Source organism: Leptonychotes weddellii, chromosome 7 (assembly GCF_054177405.1).
Source record: "Leptonychotes weddellii isolate Sample4059 chromosome 7, ASM5417740v2, whole genome shotgun sequence".
NCBI lineage: Eukaryota > Metazoa > Chordata > Mammalia > Carnivora > Phocidae > Leptonychotes > Leptonychotes weddellii.
In genome coordinates this window covers 117,739,056-117,756,545 of record NC_138375.1, presented here as the reverse complement: position 1 = coordinate 117,756,545, position 17,490 = coordinate 117,739,056, and the positions used below count along the sequence as shown (strand labels likewise).

At 39.1% G+C, this 17,490-nt stretch overlaps 1 protein-coding gene across 9 annotated transcripts in view; it reads right to left on the bottom strand.

Annotated features, from left to right (window-relative positions):
• Positions 1–479: 479 nt before the first annotated feature.
• The window catches only part of RAPGEF6 (Rap guanine nucleotide exchange factor 6), a 194,369-nt gene continuing 177,358 nt past the window's right edge, over positions 480–17,490 (bottom strand). For 6 of the 9 annotated variants that reach the window (XM_006727876.3, XM_006727877.3, XM_081827103.1 and 3 more), the window contains 5 exons: positions 15,713–15,847; positions 9,964–10,192; positions 7,634–8,136; positions 4,695–5,009; positions 480–4,034 (listed from right to left, as the gene is read on the bottom strand). In XM_006727876.3, coding sequence (XP_006727939.2) covers positions 4,009–4,034; positions 4,695–5,009; positions 7,634–8,136; positions 9,964–10,192; positions 15,713–15,847 — 1,208 coding nt within the window. In that variant the 3' untranslated portion in view covers positions 480–4,008. Of the gene's footprint in view, positions 4,035–4,694; positions 5,010–7,633; positions 8,137–9,963; positions 10,193–12,299; positions 13,005–15,712; positions 15,848–17,490 lie in introns of those variants that run through there. The other 3 variants (XM_081827107.1, XM_031034683.2, XM_006727878.3) reach the window with 2 other exon arrangements.

The following is a 17,490-nucleotide window of genomic DNA, read 5'->3' as shown; positions in this document are numbered from 1 at the left end:
GTTTCTTGCATCCACTGGTCATAGGACCCACTTCTGACTAGTGAGATAAAAGCAGAAATATTAAGTGCAGCTTCTGGAAAAGCTGCCATTTTGCTATAAAAAGGGACACACATTTGCCCTTTTCCCCCTCCGCCCTTCCTGTGAGGCCCAGGTGATGTCGGGTGATGTAAATGCCGCCCTGAGTCCCTGAGAGCACTGTGCACTCACTCAGTCAGCCCTGGGCTTTCCTGTTCTGAGAAACAAGCCCAAATGTGGATTAGCCGGTGTTATTTGGTTTGTCATCAAACACACTTTTTAAAACCCAAAAAAGGAGATTAAGTATTTTATAGACACTACAAAGTCAAAAATAATTGGATCATTCCTATTTCTCTGGGGACCTAAAAAATAAGGCCTTCACACCAATGCTAGCCCCACACTGGCCCTCTTGAGTGACCGGGTGTAATTATTTTATCTGTGTATGAAATAAAGAGCAGAGAAAGTTAATGTAGATTCTTTATTGATTCCACCAATGTATTAGTAGATATGATAATAATAAATGGTACTTTTACATTCTCTTAACCAAAAATATAACAAATATTTACACTCAGTAAAAATACAAAAAGCATACAGAGGCACTGTCTTTCTAAAAGACATAAGTTTAAGAGGTATCAAAAAATAGGAGACAAACATTGCTCGTTACAGGATACTTTACAATCACTGAATTGTGCAGTATAATTGCATTTGATTATTACAACTGTGCAGTTTTGTTTTTTTTCTGATAAGCTCACGTTTCAATTTTAAAAGACCAAGTACAACTGCATACTGTGTATCAAAAATAAAGAAGCCTTAAAAAAGCACAACAAAAGCTAAAGATGAACTGGGGTTCAAGTTTAAATTTGAAAATGTACTGTGACACTTTTTTGAAGATTCATCCCCCTGTTCTAGCCTTTAAGGTAATGCTAAAGGGATACATCTACTTTAATATCACATTTTTTAGAAACAAAATATATCAGAATAACAATCATTATCATTGTTTTAAGTGTACAAGGAAACGCTTTCTCCTCTTCTTTTTATAGGGAAGAGAACACTTTATAAAAATTAGGTTTGTTCTTGGAAATCCTCATGATTACTGCCACATTTCCGGCCTGGGAGATGCTCAAGGAGGTTATACTGATGACCACAGTGTGACTTATCACCCTCATGAGAAACCAGTTAAGACTTTTTCCTCCCCAAAGATCAGATTCAAAGTAATCATTTGGAGGAAGAATCTACTACTTAAAACAAATCTTTATGGAAGTATATAGTGGATTTACTAATGGACCAAATTTTTCATTATGAACAAAACTGTTTTGTTGAAACTTATTTGGCAAAACTTTGCACTGTGGATTTAGTGCTTCAGGAAGTCCTGACGGATTCAGAGCTGAGGTGGGATGAGGGCACTAGTCTCTTCAATAAAGTTATACATTTATAATAAAAACAAAAACAAAAATGGGGGCTTAGAATTGGAGCAAATACAGGTTAAGGCTTCTCTTGTTCTAGTCAGGTAACAAACTAAGAGAAGGCAGAAATGTACCCTAAATTAGAATTAAGATATAAAAATCACAATTCCACGAGTTTTTAGGGGATACACACAGATCAAACTACAATGCATTTGGCTTTAGTTCCTGATCACTGTGATCGGCTTACCCCAACACTCACAGTTGGAGCTAGAGGAAAACAAAGGCAGCTACAAGGTGCAGTCAAAATCACATCCTCTGAATCTGTGCAAGATATTCTCAACACCATTAAGGACAAAGACAGGTAAGGCTCCCATTTGATTTCAGACACCTGCAAATAAACAGATACTGTGCAAACAGCACATTTTTTCTGGGGTAATGGATATAAAATAGAATAAATACCCAAACTTGACAAAAAAGGGGATTATAACAGAAGTATCTTTCATTTTCTTTGTTTCGCCCTGGACATGAAAACACTACTACGTCAATCAGTGAAGGGACATTTTTTTGTAATCAGAGGACCAGTGTTCATAGGTTAAATCACTACAGTGTGACTTTCAAACCAGGGCTTTTGATCCAGGCCATTTTCCATGTCAGTGGAACAAGAAAGCTATAGAGCCAATTAGCCTCACTCTAACACACCTGGAGGGTGGATTTTTAAGGCTTTAAGTTTCAAATTCATGGGGGTTTTTTTTGCCCAAAGGAATTTTTCAGATAAGCTATTTTTCCTAAAGTGGAGAGAGAGTCATTTTGATGGAAAAGACAGACTAGTGCCATTGACCACTCGGAAATGATTTACGATTTTAAAATGAAGGGGATGAGGGGTAGGGTGGGCGCCTAGCTGGCTCAGTTGGTAGAGCACGTGACTCTTTATCTCAGGGTCACAAGTTCAAGCCCCATGTAGGGTGTGGAGCCTACTATGAAAAAAAAAAAAATGAAGACAGGGAGAAAGAGAGGGAAGAAATAGCTAGGGAAAAATGAGAACAAACTCTCGAAAAGGGAAATCACAAACCAGCTAAACCCTATAAATTCACATATGGACAACCATTCAGAAGTAAACCCATCTTGGCTCCATGTTAATCTGGGTAGTGCACATGAATGGCTTTGGCTTTTTTTTCTTTTTTTTTTTTTTTGGTAGTCACCACAGAAGTTTATTAAGCTCTCACATTTACATTAAAAATAATAAATTTAAACTTAAGATATAGAAAACACTGTATTTAGTTAGTAAAAATATGGAAAGTCTAGGTCATCCAGTAAACAGTCACTGAAATTTTAATTAAATACTTGGGAGCGCCATGCCCAAGAGGCTGTTAAAAATATGTATCTCTTTCCTCTCAAGGGCTAAACTGAGAACCAAGAGAGAATCATTTCCCAGCTCCTCTGTCCCCCCTAAAATTTTCAACCACTTATCACCTCGGTGTGCTCATGAGCTTTCTTGCAGGCAGCTGGGGGCTGCAGGGTTGTTCAGTGCTGAACACAGCCTCATGCTGAGATGGGGTGCAGGGGCGGCTGCAGAACATACATGCAGATGAATTCATCTCCAATGTTACACACCAATAATTACATTTCCTTTTTAAAAAAGAACTCCACATTTGAGCAGTGAAAAATTTTTGTTTTGGGTTTCTGCAGAACTCTCCTGAACTTATTTTCTACTTAATGGATTTATACTTTTAGTTAGATGCAGCATGACTTTCACTTTAGAAAGGACTGGTATACATGTTTTTTAAGATAAAATTTCATTCTTTGGAGATGAGGGTGGCTACCCACCCAATCACAGCCTCCCTGTCCCAAAGGACGGATAAGAAACCCCGTGGCAGCTTCATCTGGCCTTCCAAATCAGCTGACTGCAGTATCTTCCTTCCTAACTCCTCAACCACAAAGGGCTTCCTATCCCACTCAAATGGAGACCGACCCTACATTGCACTGGTGCCACAGATCAAGTTCATCTCTGTACAGATTAAGTATCATCCTGTAAAGATGACTTCAGTCTGGTCAGACCAGAGACAGTTTAATGGCCTCAAACATAAACATCCGCTCATGACACCTCCCCAAAACAAAGAAAACCACAAAACTTCAAATAATAAGTTACTTTTCAAATACACAAGAATATCCTTGGTATTGGCAGACATTTTTGAATTTGTCCGTTAACCCAAGCTATGGCTTGGAAAAACTACTAAACTACTATCTTAAAAATAACTTGTTAAAGAAAAATCTATACTGATATACACAGGGAGGACTCTGAGTTTGAACCTGTTCTAGTAACTGTGGTCCCAAGGCAGGTCTGGTGTGCGACGTGAAGACTGGTTTCCAGGCACAACATCCATAGCTGAGGAAAACTCTGCATCTGCAAGGATTCAATAAGAGGAAGCATGATTCGGGGCTAGGTAATTGCTCAGAGCACAGGGAACGAGACCTCTGGGTCAGCAGCGGCGGCAAGCTGTTCGTTGGCAACAACGGCCTGCGGAATCATGAGGTGCTTCTGCCCACTCCTTCCTCGACGGTTTCGGTAAACTTCAAGCGGGTCCTCCAAAGCTTACACTGCTGAGACCTGTTCATTTTCTGAAAACAGTAAGGACACCATTAAGTGGTAGATGAGGCTTGTTAATGAAGATCAACTTAAAATCTAGTCACCTGCTTAGAAAATTAGTCACTCTCAACAAAGAAATCCTCTCAAATACCCCATCAAGGCCCAGATTTTACTACAACGTCATGAGTGCTGATGGCACTGCGGACTGACAGACGGCAATGCCCTAACCGCTTCCTCGTCGCTTCATTACTGCTTGAAGGGATAGAATTTCATTTATTTTTAATAAAGCTGCCCCAGCTGCAGTCAGTCAAGAGTTCCACTGGTAAGAGGAGCTATACCAACAGCACAATTTCAGGTAATCAGGCCCTTTGAAGTTTTCATGCCTTAACGTAAGACGCAGCTCTGCTAAGGTCAAGTGCCTCTTCTCAAAATGACTGTTTCAGACTGAGCTGCTGTTGGGCAGATAGAAGAAGACCCTATGTGATCAGGAAGAAGGGTACTGGGCACACAGAAATGTTACTCCATTTAAAATATACACCATCATACTGAGGAATTTCTTTTTTTTTTTTTTAACAGAGATCGCTAAGGCATTTAGAAGTAAACATTAATGACTATATGAAATAGCAGAGTAAACACCAATTCATGTATTCAGCAATTCATTTAAGACCCATTAAGGTAGTTTGTCAACATACCATCTGCTTCGCTATCTGCATCAGTCACATCTGCTAGTTTAGGATGGGACGGCTGCAAAATATGCCTCTGAGGCTGAGTTACAATCCTCGATGGAACACAGGCCACGGGGCTGCTACCGAGAGAAGCTGGGGGCCGTCTAGAGAGGCTGTCATGCATCATCTTTGACCTCTGCACTGCCACGCTATAATCTGGAGGTTTTAGGTGTAGGTGGGGTCCTTCCTTTAGGTCCGCTAAAGAAATCCCCATGTATCCTGGAGGAGTGGGAGGCGGCTCCCTATACCTATCCTCCTTCTTGGGTGAGGTGACACAGTACACTGGCATGAAAAACAAGCAATGGAAATGTTAATGGAAAATGTAAGAAATGAAAAAAAAAAAACATATTACAATGACAAAAGAGAACTCAAAAATAGACTAAACGAATATATTTGAATACAGTGACAGCAGATTAAAAACATAATATTTAAAACTTATTATTTAAACTTGTTTTTCAAACACATAAATCACATTAGGTCTTATAAACAAAACTAGAGTGACAGAGGGAGTTGAAAGAAGGGGCACAGTGACAAGCTCTCCTCTGCAGTGGAGCACCCCCAGTTCAGAGACGGCTGCCTGGCTCTTCAAGGACACCAGTCCCGGGGACGACATGGTCAGAGACATTCTATGTTCTGCTGACAGGGAGGATTTTCGCAGAAATGACATCTGGACTGTCCACCCTGAACCTGAGACACAAACCACTGCTTTACAGCACTCCTGCGGAAACTACCTGTCGGTCCTGGCATATCAACAACATGAACTTCCCGGGTACAGAGGACCTAATTCCTTCAAGGACCTACTGCTAACTTCTGATCTGTGACCAAGTGAAAAAGAAAAAAAAAAAAAAAGCCATAATTTTAGGAAATCCATCTTAAATTTCTGTGATTTTCAGGGCACACTCAAAATAATCGTGACTTTAAAAAAAAATGTGACTTAGAATCCTTTTCCCTAAGTTTGTAGACCATGAGACAAAGGCAAAGTTTCAAAAAGCTTCAGAAATAGGTTAAAGAAAGCAGAAGTTCCATGACATTAAGACCAATTCCCAGGACCTAACGGACAAACGGCTCTGATGACCTTGCTGATGTAACTTTTAAAACACAAACACAACCTACATATAGGCAGAATAAATTAAGAAGGACCACTGATGGGGCACCTGGGTGGTTCCATCGTTAAGCGTCTGCCTTCAGTTCAGATCATGATCTCAGGGTCCTGAGATCGAGCCCCGCATCGGGCTCCCTGCTCCGCGGGAAGCCTGCTTCTCCCTCTCCCACTCCCCCTGCTTATGTTCCCTCTCTTGCTGTGTCTGTCAAATAAATAAATAAAATCTTTAAAAAAAAAAAAAAAAGGACCATTGATAATTCTAATGTTAACTCCTTTTTTAGACAACCAGGTTTGTCCATACTGAAATTTCTACAACTGTACCAGCAAAATCTGCATGGAGTATAAGGTCCTAAAGGATTTCCATTCCCACCTGAGAGGATGGGGCAGGGACAGGATGGAGAAGTCAGCAAGACCAGTAAGACAAGAATGAAGAATTTAAGCCCAGAGTCATCTATAAATGAAATCAAATATTTTTAAAAATCTACTTTCATGTTAGATTAATTTCATATCCTTGCACACACATGTTTAGATACCCATATAACAGTTACCCAGAAGGATTTAATAAAAAAATCCTTGGAAAAAAAATTAACAAGCTAAAAACCCCAATCTATAATGCAATTTGACAAGTAAAAATGTACTATAAATGTGCTATAAAAATCAGCACATATTTTAGTAATTTTTTTTTTTTTAAAGATTTTATTTACTCATTTGAGACACAGAGATAGAGAGAGCGAGCATGAGCAGGGGGAGAGGCAGAGGGAGAAGCACCTCCCCGCTGAGCCAGGAGCCCTATGTGGGGCTCGATCCCAGGACCCTGGGATCATGACCCGAGCTGAAGGCAGATGCCTAACCATCTGAGCCACCCAGGCGCCCCAGTAATTTTTTTTTTTAAGATTTTATTTATTTATTTGAGACAGAGAGAATGAGAGAGAGAGAGAGCACATGAGAGGGGGGAGGGTCAGAGGGAGAAGCAGACTCTCTGCTGAGCAGGGAGCCCGATGCGGGACTTGATCCTGTGACTCCAGGATCATGACCTGAGCCGAAGGCAGTCGCTTAACCAAATGAGCCACCCAGGCACCCACAGTTTTAGTAATTTAAATTGACTTCATGAATATGTTATACAGTTGATTCAAAGTACAGTCATTCCATATAAATAGAAAAGCAGGGGCTATGATATCTAAATATTTATGTAATTCAATGAAGAAATGAAAAAAATGTACTTGATGGCTAAATACTAAAAGAATACATACAACAAAAAAGCTGTGTGTGGTCAGAATGGAACCTACAACAGGAGTTGGCATACCCGTGACGTGTACTAGGAGGATATACTGAAAAATATTTTGGTCTTCCTTTTTTATCACAATGTTCCTCACTTTTATTACTTAAAAATGTCAGATTCAAAGTTTCTACCATGTATACACAGCAATTGTGGTCCAAACAATTTATGAGGTGACAAAGAAAATAACCCCTTTGTTAGGACTGCATAGTAATACAATCTTTCCTCAATGAAACCAAAGAGATCTCAAAAACAAAACACAAATGAAACTGTTACCTTAATTAATTACCTTCATACCATCCCTTTCATTTTAATAGGCTTGAATACCTGCCCCCAAACCCTTGAGAAATCATCAACTTTTTGAAAATAATTTGTTTGTAGAGGGCAGGAAGAGAGTGAGAGAAGAAATATTTCCAGTGAGAGAAGAAATATTTCCAAGAGTAAAATTTGGGGCCAAGATATCCCAATGCCACTTTTTGCCACTTAATCTCTAAATTCCACAGATACGACAGAGAACAAAGAACTTACCAATCAGGCCCTTTTCTGTACTTGAAGTAACAGTTTTGTAAACTGGGTCAGTGCCATCCTTGGGGTCCAAGCCTTCAGAGGACTCAGGTGCGATGCTCTCCAACACTCTCCGTTTAACAGTCCCGTAGTTTGGTTCATGTGTATCAGACAGAGAACTGGAGGAGGCCCAACTCTGTCTCATCTGATTAGCCTCTAGGTTTCCTTTACACTGACCACAAGTTCTAGAGCAGCCTTTAGGGCAGGAATAGGGCTCACAGTCAGGGGGTTCAACTTCAGCAATGGGGCCATCCAAATGGGTATGTCGATAAGAGTTCAAAAAATCCCAGCCTTTTGGGTTTGGAAGGCTTTGGAAGTTGTCATGGGAGCTGCTTGAACAGGAAGTCCAACTTCCACGACCACTATCCGCTGCTTCTAAAATGACGTGCTCGTGAGAAATCTCTTCATTACTCATAGAAGAGGAGACAGCTAAACTCTTGACGAGAGATGGCTTTGACAATGTCCACCTAAAAAATTGGGGATACACTTAAGTTAAAAGTAATTTACTGGCTTACTGGAAAAAACTTCTTCTGTCCAATCCAAGTATTACTGCCTACAAAAGACTACAGAACATGCATCATAAGTGTTCAATGCCAAAATAATCTTGTGAAAAAAAAATGACACTGTAATCAATTAATCTCCATTCCTATTAATGTTCATACTTAGCTAGAAACATACATGGAAGAAACTCAAATACTTAAGCCAAGTTACCTCAGAAATTTTTCTTGAATTGATTTTAAATGAAAATGAAAAATGAGGCTTGAAATGAATAAAATTAAGTATACATTTTCATTCTTGGTCAACATATTGCTAGACTCTACATGGATACAGAATAAAGAATTCTCAACTACATGTTCTCAACCATGTTTGGTTTTTCAATGTAACTCTGAGGTTAGCCTAATACAGTGCCAAGTAAACAGTAACTTCTCCAACCAACTAACAACTGTAAAATGAGTATTATTATTTATAGCAGGGGCCCCCAAATTAGGGTTCAGGGGCCAAATTCAGCCAATGGCATGATGTGGAGCAATGGCATGTATGGAGCAAAGCATGGTATTTTACATTTTAAAGAGTTTAAACAAAACAAAAATATTCCAAAGAATTTGAGAGTGAGAAAAATGTACTCTGCAAAGCCCGAAATGTTTACAATCGGCCCTTTACCCTCCTTGTCCCCTGCCGGCCGCCCCCCAACAAAAAAAAAGCTTACGAACCTTTCATTTACAATATAGAGCAGGTGTGGGCAAACTACAGTCCAAGGCCAAATCTGACCCTTAGCCTATTTTTGTAAATAAGATTTTATCGGGACACAGAATGCCCATTTGTTTATGAGCTGTATTGTCTAAGGCTGTTTCAGAGCAAAAATGGTAGGGTTGAGCAGTAGCAACACAGAATTCCTGACCTGCAAAGTCTGATATTATTTAGTATTTAACTTTTAGAGAAAGGCTGGCTGACCCTTGGTCTAGAAAATCATAGTTTAAAAACCTTTACAAATTTGCTAATACTTCACTCTATCCTAATTTTTTCATATTAAAGAATACCAGATTTAGCAATCATTTTAGAATCAATTTTCTCAAAGATTTCCATATTGCCTGATTCTAAATAGAAATTTACAGTTAACTTTGTGGACTTCTGCTAGCTGATAATTCTTACTCCCTAAATCACACTTTCAGATCAGGGACTGACCCCTACTCCCCCAACCTGTCTACAATGGGTACAGCACTGGGAACACCTCCCATTACACAATCTTTTTGAGCATTCTCTAACTTAATAGCCACAACACAAGAACCACATCCTCCTAACTATAGCAGACTCACTGTGAGCTCTTATTAAATTGAAAACATACATGACAGAAAGTTACTTAAATTCATTTTTTCTTTCCTTTTTTTCCCAAAGATTTTATTAATTCATGAGAGACACAGGGGTGGGGGGCAGAGGCAGAGAGAGAAGCAGGTTCCCTGCTGAGCAGGGAGCTCAACGTGGGACTCGATCCCAGGACTTCGGGAACATGACCTGAGCTGAAGGCAAACGCTCAACCATCTGAGCCACCCAGGTGCCCGAAAGTCACTTAAATTCAGTAAATACTTTAAAAATGAACACCCATTCATCTTTCAAACTAGTACTTATTTGCATACTCAAGACAGAAGATGCATGCTTGGCCCTCATATTATTTTATGGATCCCCTTGCAACCACCCCATGGGGACAGGGGTATCATCTAAGGGCAAGCTGGGGAGCACAGCTTGCAGCGGCCACTTGGCTTGGGTTTTGTGGTGTGAACAGGGGCAACTATATTTACCCAGGGCCAAGCTGAGTATGATCTCCTATCCCTGAGGAGTGTTCTGTCTTTTCCAAAGGCCCAGTGGACTCAGGGACCGCCACAACCTGTGAAGAACACCGTTCATCCTGCAGAGCTGTAGACATGGAGTCAACAGAACAATTGCTCACGATGCTGGATCGTGAAGAAATTTCACTATGGCTGGAGTCAGACAAGTTGTCAGATTTAGCTGACGGTATAAGTGTATAACCTAAACGAGAGAAAACAAGTGATTAAACTACAAAACAAGGAATCAGGGAGGGGTATGTGGTCAGGGAGAAGATGAAGAACAACAAAAGAGTAAGTAGCAATCTCATTTTCCATCCGTGTAGATATAATGATGCCAATTTCCTATACACATTCCCCTACATATCCACTCATCCACCTACCTATTCTGTACCAACCCGACTCCAAATTCAAGCAATACGAAGTCAAAATCCAGTATTACTGAGGAAACTAGTCCAAATGTATATCTGCCTTGGGCTCTCACATAGCTATAAACATTTAATAAAATAAGGCATTACATGTATTTCAAAATATTAAAAAGCAGACATCTTGAGTTTCTCAACTTCTTTTTAACACTGTGCCCCCTTCTTCGATTAACATAAATATTTCATGGCCTGATCTGAGTGTCTAGAATACCACCTTGAGGTAAGGGTGGGTGAGGGAGTCAAGACTCCAGAGAAAGAACAGTATTTTTGCTTTTTACACTACATATACTTACCTCAGATATTCTGCTTATGTCACCTAAGGAGTCTTGCCCCAAGTTGAAAGCAATTATTTTCATATTTTTAAATAAACTGTGTTAGCTATGGATTTGATCTTATACCTGGTTTCCTTTTTCTTCACCAACTTTACAGAATATTGCATTAAACAGCAGAACTGCCACATTTATAAACATGTGTCACGAAAATAACAGCATCTGCCTGTTTTAAATTGTTCTATGATTTACTGCACAGCAGATACAGCAAGAGAGATTTTCTTTTCCATTCTCTGGAATAAATGGGTGGAGATGGAATGATGTAGAAGCATCTAAAAATAAATCTGCAGCATGACAGTTAAATGTACATAATGTCTATTTTGATAACTGTTAGAAAAGCAAACTTATTCAGAAATAAAAGGAAATGCCATAGTAATCCCAACAAGGAATAGGTCTCAAAGAACCAAACAATTATTTTCCTTTTCACTGGAAAAATGAGGTTCATAGGTAAATGACCATTAGGACAATCCTGAAAAATCTCATTAAGAAAAACTATAGGCTTTATATACACATATAACTCAAGTCATCAAAGAAAAAATTTGTTGAACACCAACCATATTAAGTAGTCCCAGTAATTATTTCAGAGAGAAAAATGAAGAGCCAGAATATGGGTTATTTCTCTGTGGCTTATGGGGCCCCCAGGCACAGGAGAAGTTGAGAAAAGCCAGGGTTTCGATCTTCTCAACATTGCCATTTCTCAGTGCCCTATTTAGGAGGTGATTGGTCAATTTTCAAGAGGACCAAGAAAATGGATTTGGTAAATTAAAAACAAAAACAAAAACAAATAAAATATAAAAATTCTTCCTTGAAAGAAAAAAAATCTTTGCTCTTTTATCCTGGGGGATACACTTGCTTTACTGTTTTAAAATTAAATCGGAGCGGGAGACGAACCATGAGAGACTATGGGCTCTGAGAAACAAACTGAGGGTCCTAGAGGGGAGAGGGGTCAGGAGATGGGTTAGCCTGGTGATGGGTATTAAAGAGGGCACATACTGCATGGAACACTGGGTCTTATACGCAAACAATGAATCATGGAACACTACATCAAAAACTAATGATGTAATGTATAGTGATTAACATAATAAAAAAAAATTACATCCCTATGTCTTTTAGATCAGTGTTTCTCAATTACAATCAATTCTAAGAATGACCTGGAAAGGTTATTAGTATACATATTCTTGGGCCTCTTTCTGGCAATTCAAATTTATGAGGTTCATGGTAGAACACGGTAATTGTATTTTTAACAAGTTTCCAAATGATTTTTCACTTGCTATGTCAGACTATCTCCTTTTCCTGTCTGGATCAGAAATTTATATGAAAAGCAAATGAAATAAAAAGTATACGTGGACAAGATACAGTTTCTTGCCTTCTTTTTCCTTTAGCTTGTAAAGTAGTTGCAGTAATAAGAGCAATAAAATTCTCTAAAGCAAAGGTGGTGATCAGATCATTACTGGGGGTTCTAATGCAAAAGTAAATACTGATTTCTAAAAAGTACCTCTACTTATTTCATTCACAGACCCAGCCGCTATCAGCAGGAAATAAAGCCAACTACAGAAAACAAGAGTATAAATTTTACTCACATTAGTAAAATAACATGTACAAATAAGGCACTTTAAATAAATACGACTTTGTTGCTAGAGTACCTTTAACACTAATCATGAAATGCCTATAAATCGTATTTTACACTAAGTTGTCTGCCTAAACTTTGATAAATAACTTAAGCTACATTTACATTAATAAATGAAAACAAGTTTAACACTAAAATTAAGTAAGGATCTCCGTCAGATTGTCTTTCTCCTTTTAGACTTGAATCGCGTATAGAAGCAGTTTAAAGTGTTACGGTTGCCTCCGCTATTTGAATTGAAGATGTCACTCCCTTTCTCATCTTTGATGTTGCTTCTAACATCCTTCACTTTCTCACAGCTTTCTGTAGCTTGATGGTGATCTGCGTCCTCTTTTTTGCTGTTGGCTAGTCTCTCCCTTGAAAGAGTTCTTTCCCTAAATCTTCTAAACGGGGATGTCATTCTTTTTCTGGCTGTGTTCTCACAACTTGTCCTGTCTCTATTCTCCTCAGTGGCCTTCTCGGTCCTGTCTGTTCTTTTGGCTGTGCTCCTGGTAATCTGAAGGATTTTCTTTTGCAAGTAAACCCCACCTATTCCGGGGCAGTTCTGGCCACTGATCTTGGTGCTGGACTCACTGGGAGGGGATGAGGAAGGCCCTGAGAGGCGCAGCAGGATGCTGAGATCAGATAGGATACTGCCAACTGGAGGGAGAGATGCAAAAACCCTGTCATGGTCAATTAATTCTTTCCAGTTAATCACAATTAGCCTGGTTTCTATTATAGAACATTTCACTATTAAAAAATTCAAACATTTTGACAATATTGGAAAAACTGAAATCTAGTAACGTATTCTTTACAGCACAGAGAGTCTACTATATAGCATAAACACTGCAGTCATTTCAAGACAGAACACAGGAGAAAAATTACCTTAATCAGAACAAGCTGGTAATAAAATACTGTTGAAAGTAAATGAAGCTTGTCATAAGGAAAAATATGACAAGAGTATGAGATAACCAGAATTATTTCTCAAAAATAACTATGTCTAGAATTTTCAGGCAGATTCTACTAAGAAAAAGCTTGGTAAAAACCAGACAGGACACATAAATAGTAAATACAATGTAAATATTTATAAAGCACAATTTCTGATCCTGTTTATCTCCAAGGGGAAAGGTTGCCTTCCATTAGCACAGGGGAAGATGAAGGTTAAGGCTGCCTGATGTCTCATTTTTTAAAAGTTCTTATTTAAAAAAAAAAAAAAAAAGTTTTTGCTTATCTAAATTCCCCTTATGAAAAACATGAAGACAGGCTTATTTCCTTAAGTGTTAGGAAAGAGAATTCCAAAGTTCAGCAAGAACCTAATAATGTACTCTTAGTTTAATAATATTTTGGGGGCACATGGGTGGCTCAGTCATTAAATGTCTGCCTTGGGCTCAGGTCATGAGCCTGCTTCTCCCTCTCCCACTCCCCCTGCTTGTGTTCCCTCTCTCACTGTGTCTCTGTCAAATAAATAAATAAAATCTTTAAAAAAAAAATATTTTTGTTCAGTTACAGACTACTGGCAAAATCATGTCCATGGAAAATAAAAGGAAATATAATAACTGGTGGGGTTTTGATAGAACATATGTAAGAACAATAAAAAACAGTTTTAAAGAAAATAATTTCTTCAGGTTTCTAAGGATCCTAAACATGTTTATGACAGTCTCCTGAAGCTATGAATGTCAAAGTCAATTGTTGACCACATGATGAAAGTCAAAATGGCAAAAAGACTTCTCGATTCTAGTGGTGAGGGTGGATTTTCCTTTGGGAATGAGAGCAATGGGGAAATTCTTCTTCCCGTAAGTCACATTCAGGCAAGAATACCATATCCAATTCAACTAGTTTCCTGGTTAGAGAACTGTCTATAATGGGACCTCTGAACAGCCTCCAAAAGGTGTGGACCGTGTAAAGGTGTTCTTGATAGAGTGCTAAGAGCATGCAGCCACTGTTCATCAGGACCGTGTGTGTGACGGGATCCCCCTCTTTGACACTTCAGATAGGACCATGCAGACAGGAAAGAGATGAAACAGATCTGCATGCCTCACAAAATCATATGAGCTACATACCACAAGATCAGAAACCTGTGTTATATAATCATACCTGTTAATATCTACTGCTTATATGACCTATTTAATTTCTACTACTCTTTTCTTAGTAAAACCTGAATGAAAATTCTAGCTAGTCTTAGCTATGTGAAGGGGGATAGGGCAATGAAGTTAGCAATGAAGCTATGTTACCCTGGGGTGGCAGCAGGCAAAAAGACAACACACCTCAATTTACTAAACACTTCTCATCTATCAGGTTTTATAAGTATTATTTCCTTTAACTTTGTATGAGGCCGCTAAAAGAGTTGGTCTTTGTCTCATCTTACGGACAGGAAACCTGACCTTAGAAATCAGTTGGGCATAGTTACACAACTATAGTGGGGAAGAGAGTCAAAATTCAAACTCAGGTCTGACATCACTTACCACATCACTGCCACAAATGTGGCAGCGAATAAAAAGGAACCCTCAAAACTGAGATGAAGCTTAGAACATGGGAGCTAAGGAAAGCTCTGGAAGTTTCTCCTTCCTGCTAGAATTCATACGGTTGTCTTCCCCAACCCCATGTGCCCTCTTGTACTGTGATTATTTAAACACATTAATTTTTTTTTACATCTGTGAAGATGAGGCTAGAACTGAAGCATTTTTTTTTTTTTTTTAACCAGGCCAACAAAGTACAGAGGGGCCAATGTAAGAAATATACACACCCTTTAAAATGCTATACGTGCAGCTACCATGAAATGGCATTTGCATGCACACTACTAGTCAAGACAAAAAAAGGCTTCATTTCCAATTATGAAAACATAGGTCAATGAGCAAGACAGATTTCAGGTATTTTACCTCAAGAGGTCCTATGTATGATATAAAATTCATAGGGGTATAGGTTATTTTAAATCCTGATTACTAAAGGTAATAATACTCCATTACTAAAAAAAGTAATGTATCAACCTAAACATTTCTTTCCCTAAATTTTGTAGTTGGTTAAAACCAGTTTCTTATAGAAATTCTTATTTTAAAATACCCCATAGAAACGTTTAAGTAATTGGAAATTTGTGTAACAACATCAAGAATCTGCACAGAATGAAACTGCGACTTCTGCCTTCATTCTTATCTATGCTTGTCCACTGACAAAGGGATACAAGAGTCCTGGTTATATGATGCACAATACCTGGAAAGCATCTGAATAATGCAATCTAAAACACGTAAGTCCAACAAGTATTAGGAGTTACATGTTTCTTCACTTTCTATTATCACTATAGATTGAAAAGCAAATTATGTGCCACCAAGTGTTGTTTGGTGTAATCAGGATGAGCTTAGACTGTTATGTCTTACCTTTGCGAGGGGAACCTTGAGGAGATGCAGGAGGACTAGAATGTAAAGATGATGCCACAGAGATAGTATCTTCTGGATGTTTCTTACCACTTATTTCTTCAGTGGTTCCTAAAACTTTCTGAGGTAAATTTGTATCTAAAAATAAAACCCAAGAAGCAAATAAGCATCACTTCACAATTAAAATATCTGTAGTGGCCTGAAGTACTACGTAACTAAAGCCATGAACACAATGGCTAGAGTAGTCAACTGAAATGTATAAATGACAAACAGGGACTACATGACTGGCTAATGGCATACGAAGATTCTCACCTCCATGTTATTGTTCCAGTTCAGCTAGTCAGCACGAACCAGATTATAATAGTTCTTTGTTGTTTGTTTTGTGGTGTAAGGGAAACTGAGTTAACAGTCTTAGTGTCCCAGCCCCCACAAACGACACACTTGTTTTGTTGCACGTCTTAACAGAGAAGGCTGCCCTCTAGAGGTGGCTTCTCCAAGTCAGGGCAAGGCACATGGTGGAGTGTGGGGATGCTGACACTGTCACTACCGGGGGTGCAGCCGTGCTGTGGGGGCACCGGGGAGGCTGCAGGGCTGCCAGGCCAGCCCTCTTCAAGAGCACTAAACTCACACTACAGGAGAAAAGTAGACAACAGAAACAATCATGAATTTATGGGAAAATAGTACAGAACCCCCTGGAAACATGCTGCAAAGTTCTATCTTCACTCTCGTCCAACAGCTGGTCCTATTTAGCTTGCGTCAAACTTAGCAATGGTTTCACCATCCTGACACTTTTGTATTTATCTTCCTTAGGAGATGTCCAAGAGCTACTGACACTCTTTTAATCAGTAAAGTGAGCCCAACTTTGATGGACCTTTGTCATAGTAGCAAGCAGCCCTTTCACACTGAAGACATTTAAATCACAGTATACTCACACTACTCTTAAGTGCTATTTTAATATAAGTGTATTTATCATATAAATAACAGCCATATTACACCAAGCAGAAAAAAGGGCTATTTGGAACAAGTAATACTACCTTTTGGGTGATGACATCCCAGTAAGAAGCTAGATCAGGATTTGTCTCATTTTGTACGCCTAAACAGCAACTTGATTGACTTTACCAATTTTGCATCTAATTACCTCTTCATTTCCATAACCATCAAACTAGTTCAGGCTCTGAGCAACTTTCAGTTCATTATTACATCAGCTTTCCATTTGGACTCTCTGTCTGAAGTCTTGCTGCGCTCCCTACTGTAGTCCTTCTCCAACATAAAATAGACCATAACCTTCCCCTGCTCAAATCTCTGCAACAGCTACCCACTGACAACTCTCCTTTGGCACACCATGTTATAATTTCAGCATGCCTAGGACCTCACTTCTCATCATCCTGGGAGGCTATTTAATATGATGGTTAAAAGCAAGGACTTTAGAGTCTGTTAGCCTGGGCCTAACTCCCAGCTCCATTACTCCCTGGTGTGTAAGTGTGTAAGTTACTGAGAACCTCTGTTTCCTCTGTAGAATGAGAGTATTAGGTATCTTACAGGGTTATTGTGAAGATTAAATGAATATAACAAACCTAGTAAAAACACTCAGAATCGTGTCTGGCTTTCAGGGAGTGCTCTGTAGGTAGCAGCTTCAATTATTATTCTCTCCGCACTTCCTGCAGCTCTGCACTCAGAGGCAGCACAATGCCCATAGCTCCTTGTATGTAGATCCCAAGCTATTCTTCTGCCTGAAGCCATTTCTCTGCCATCTCTGCCTAATTACCTCCATCCTAATCAAC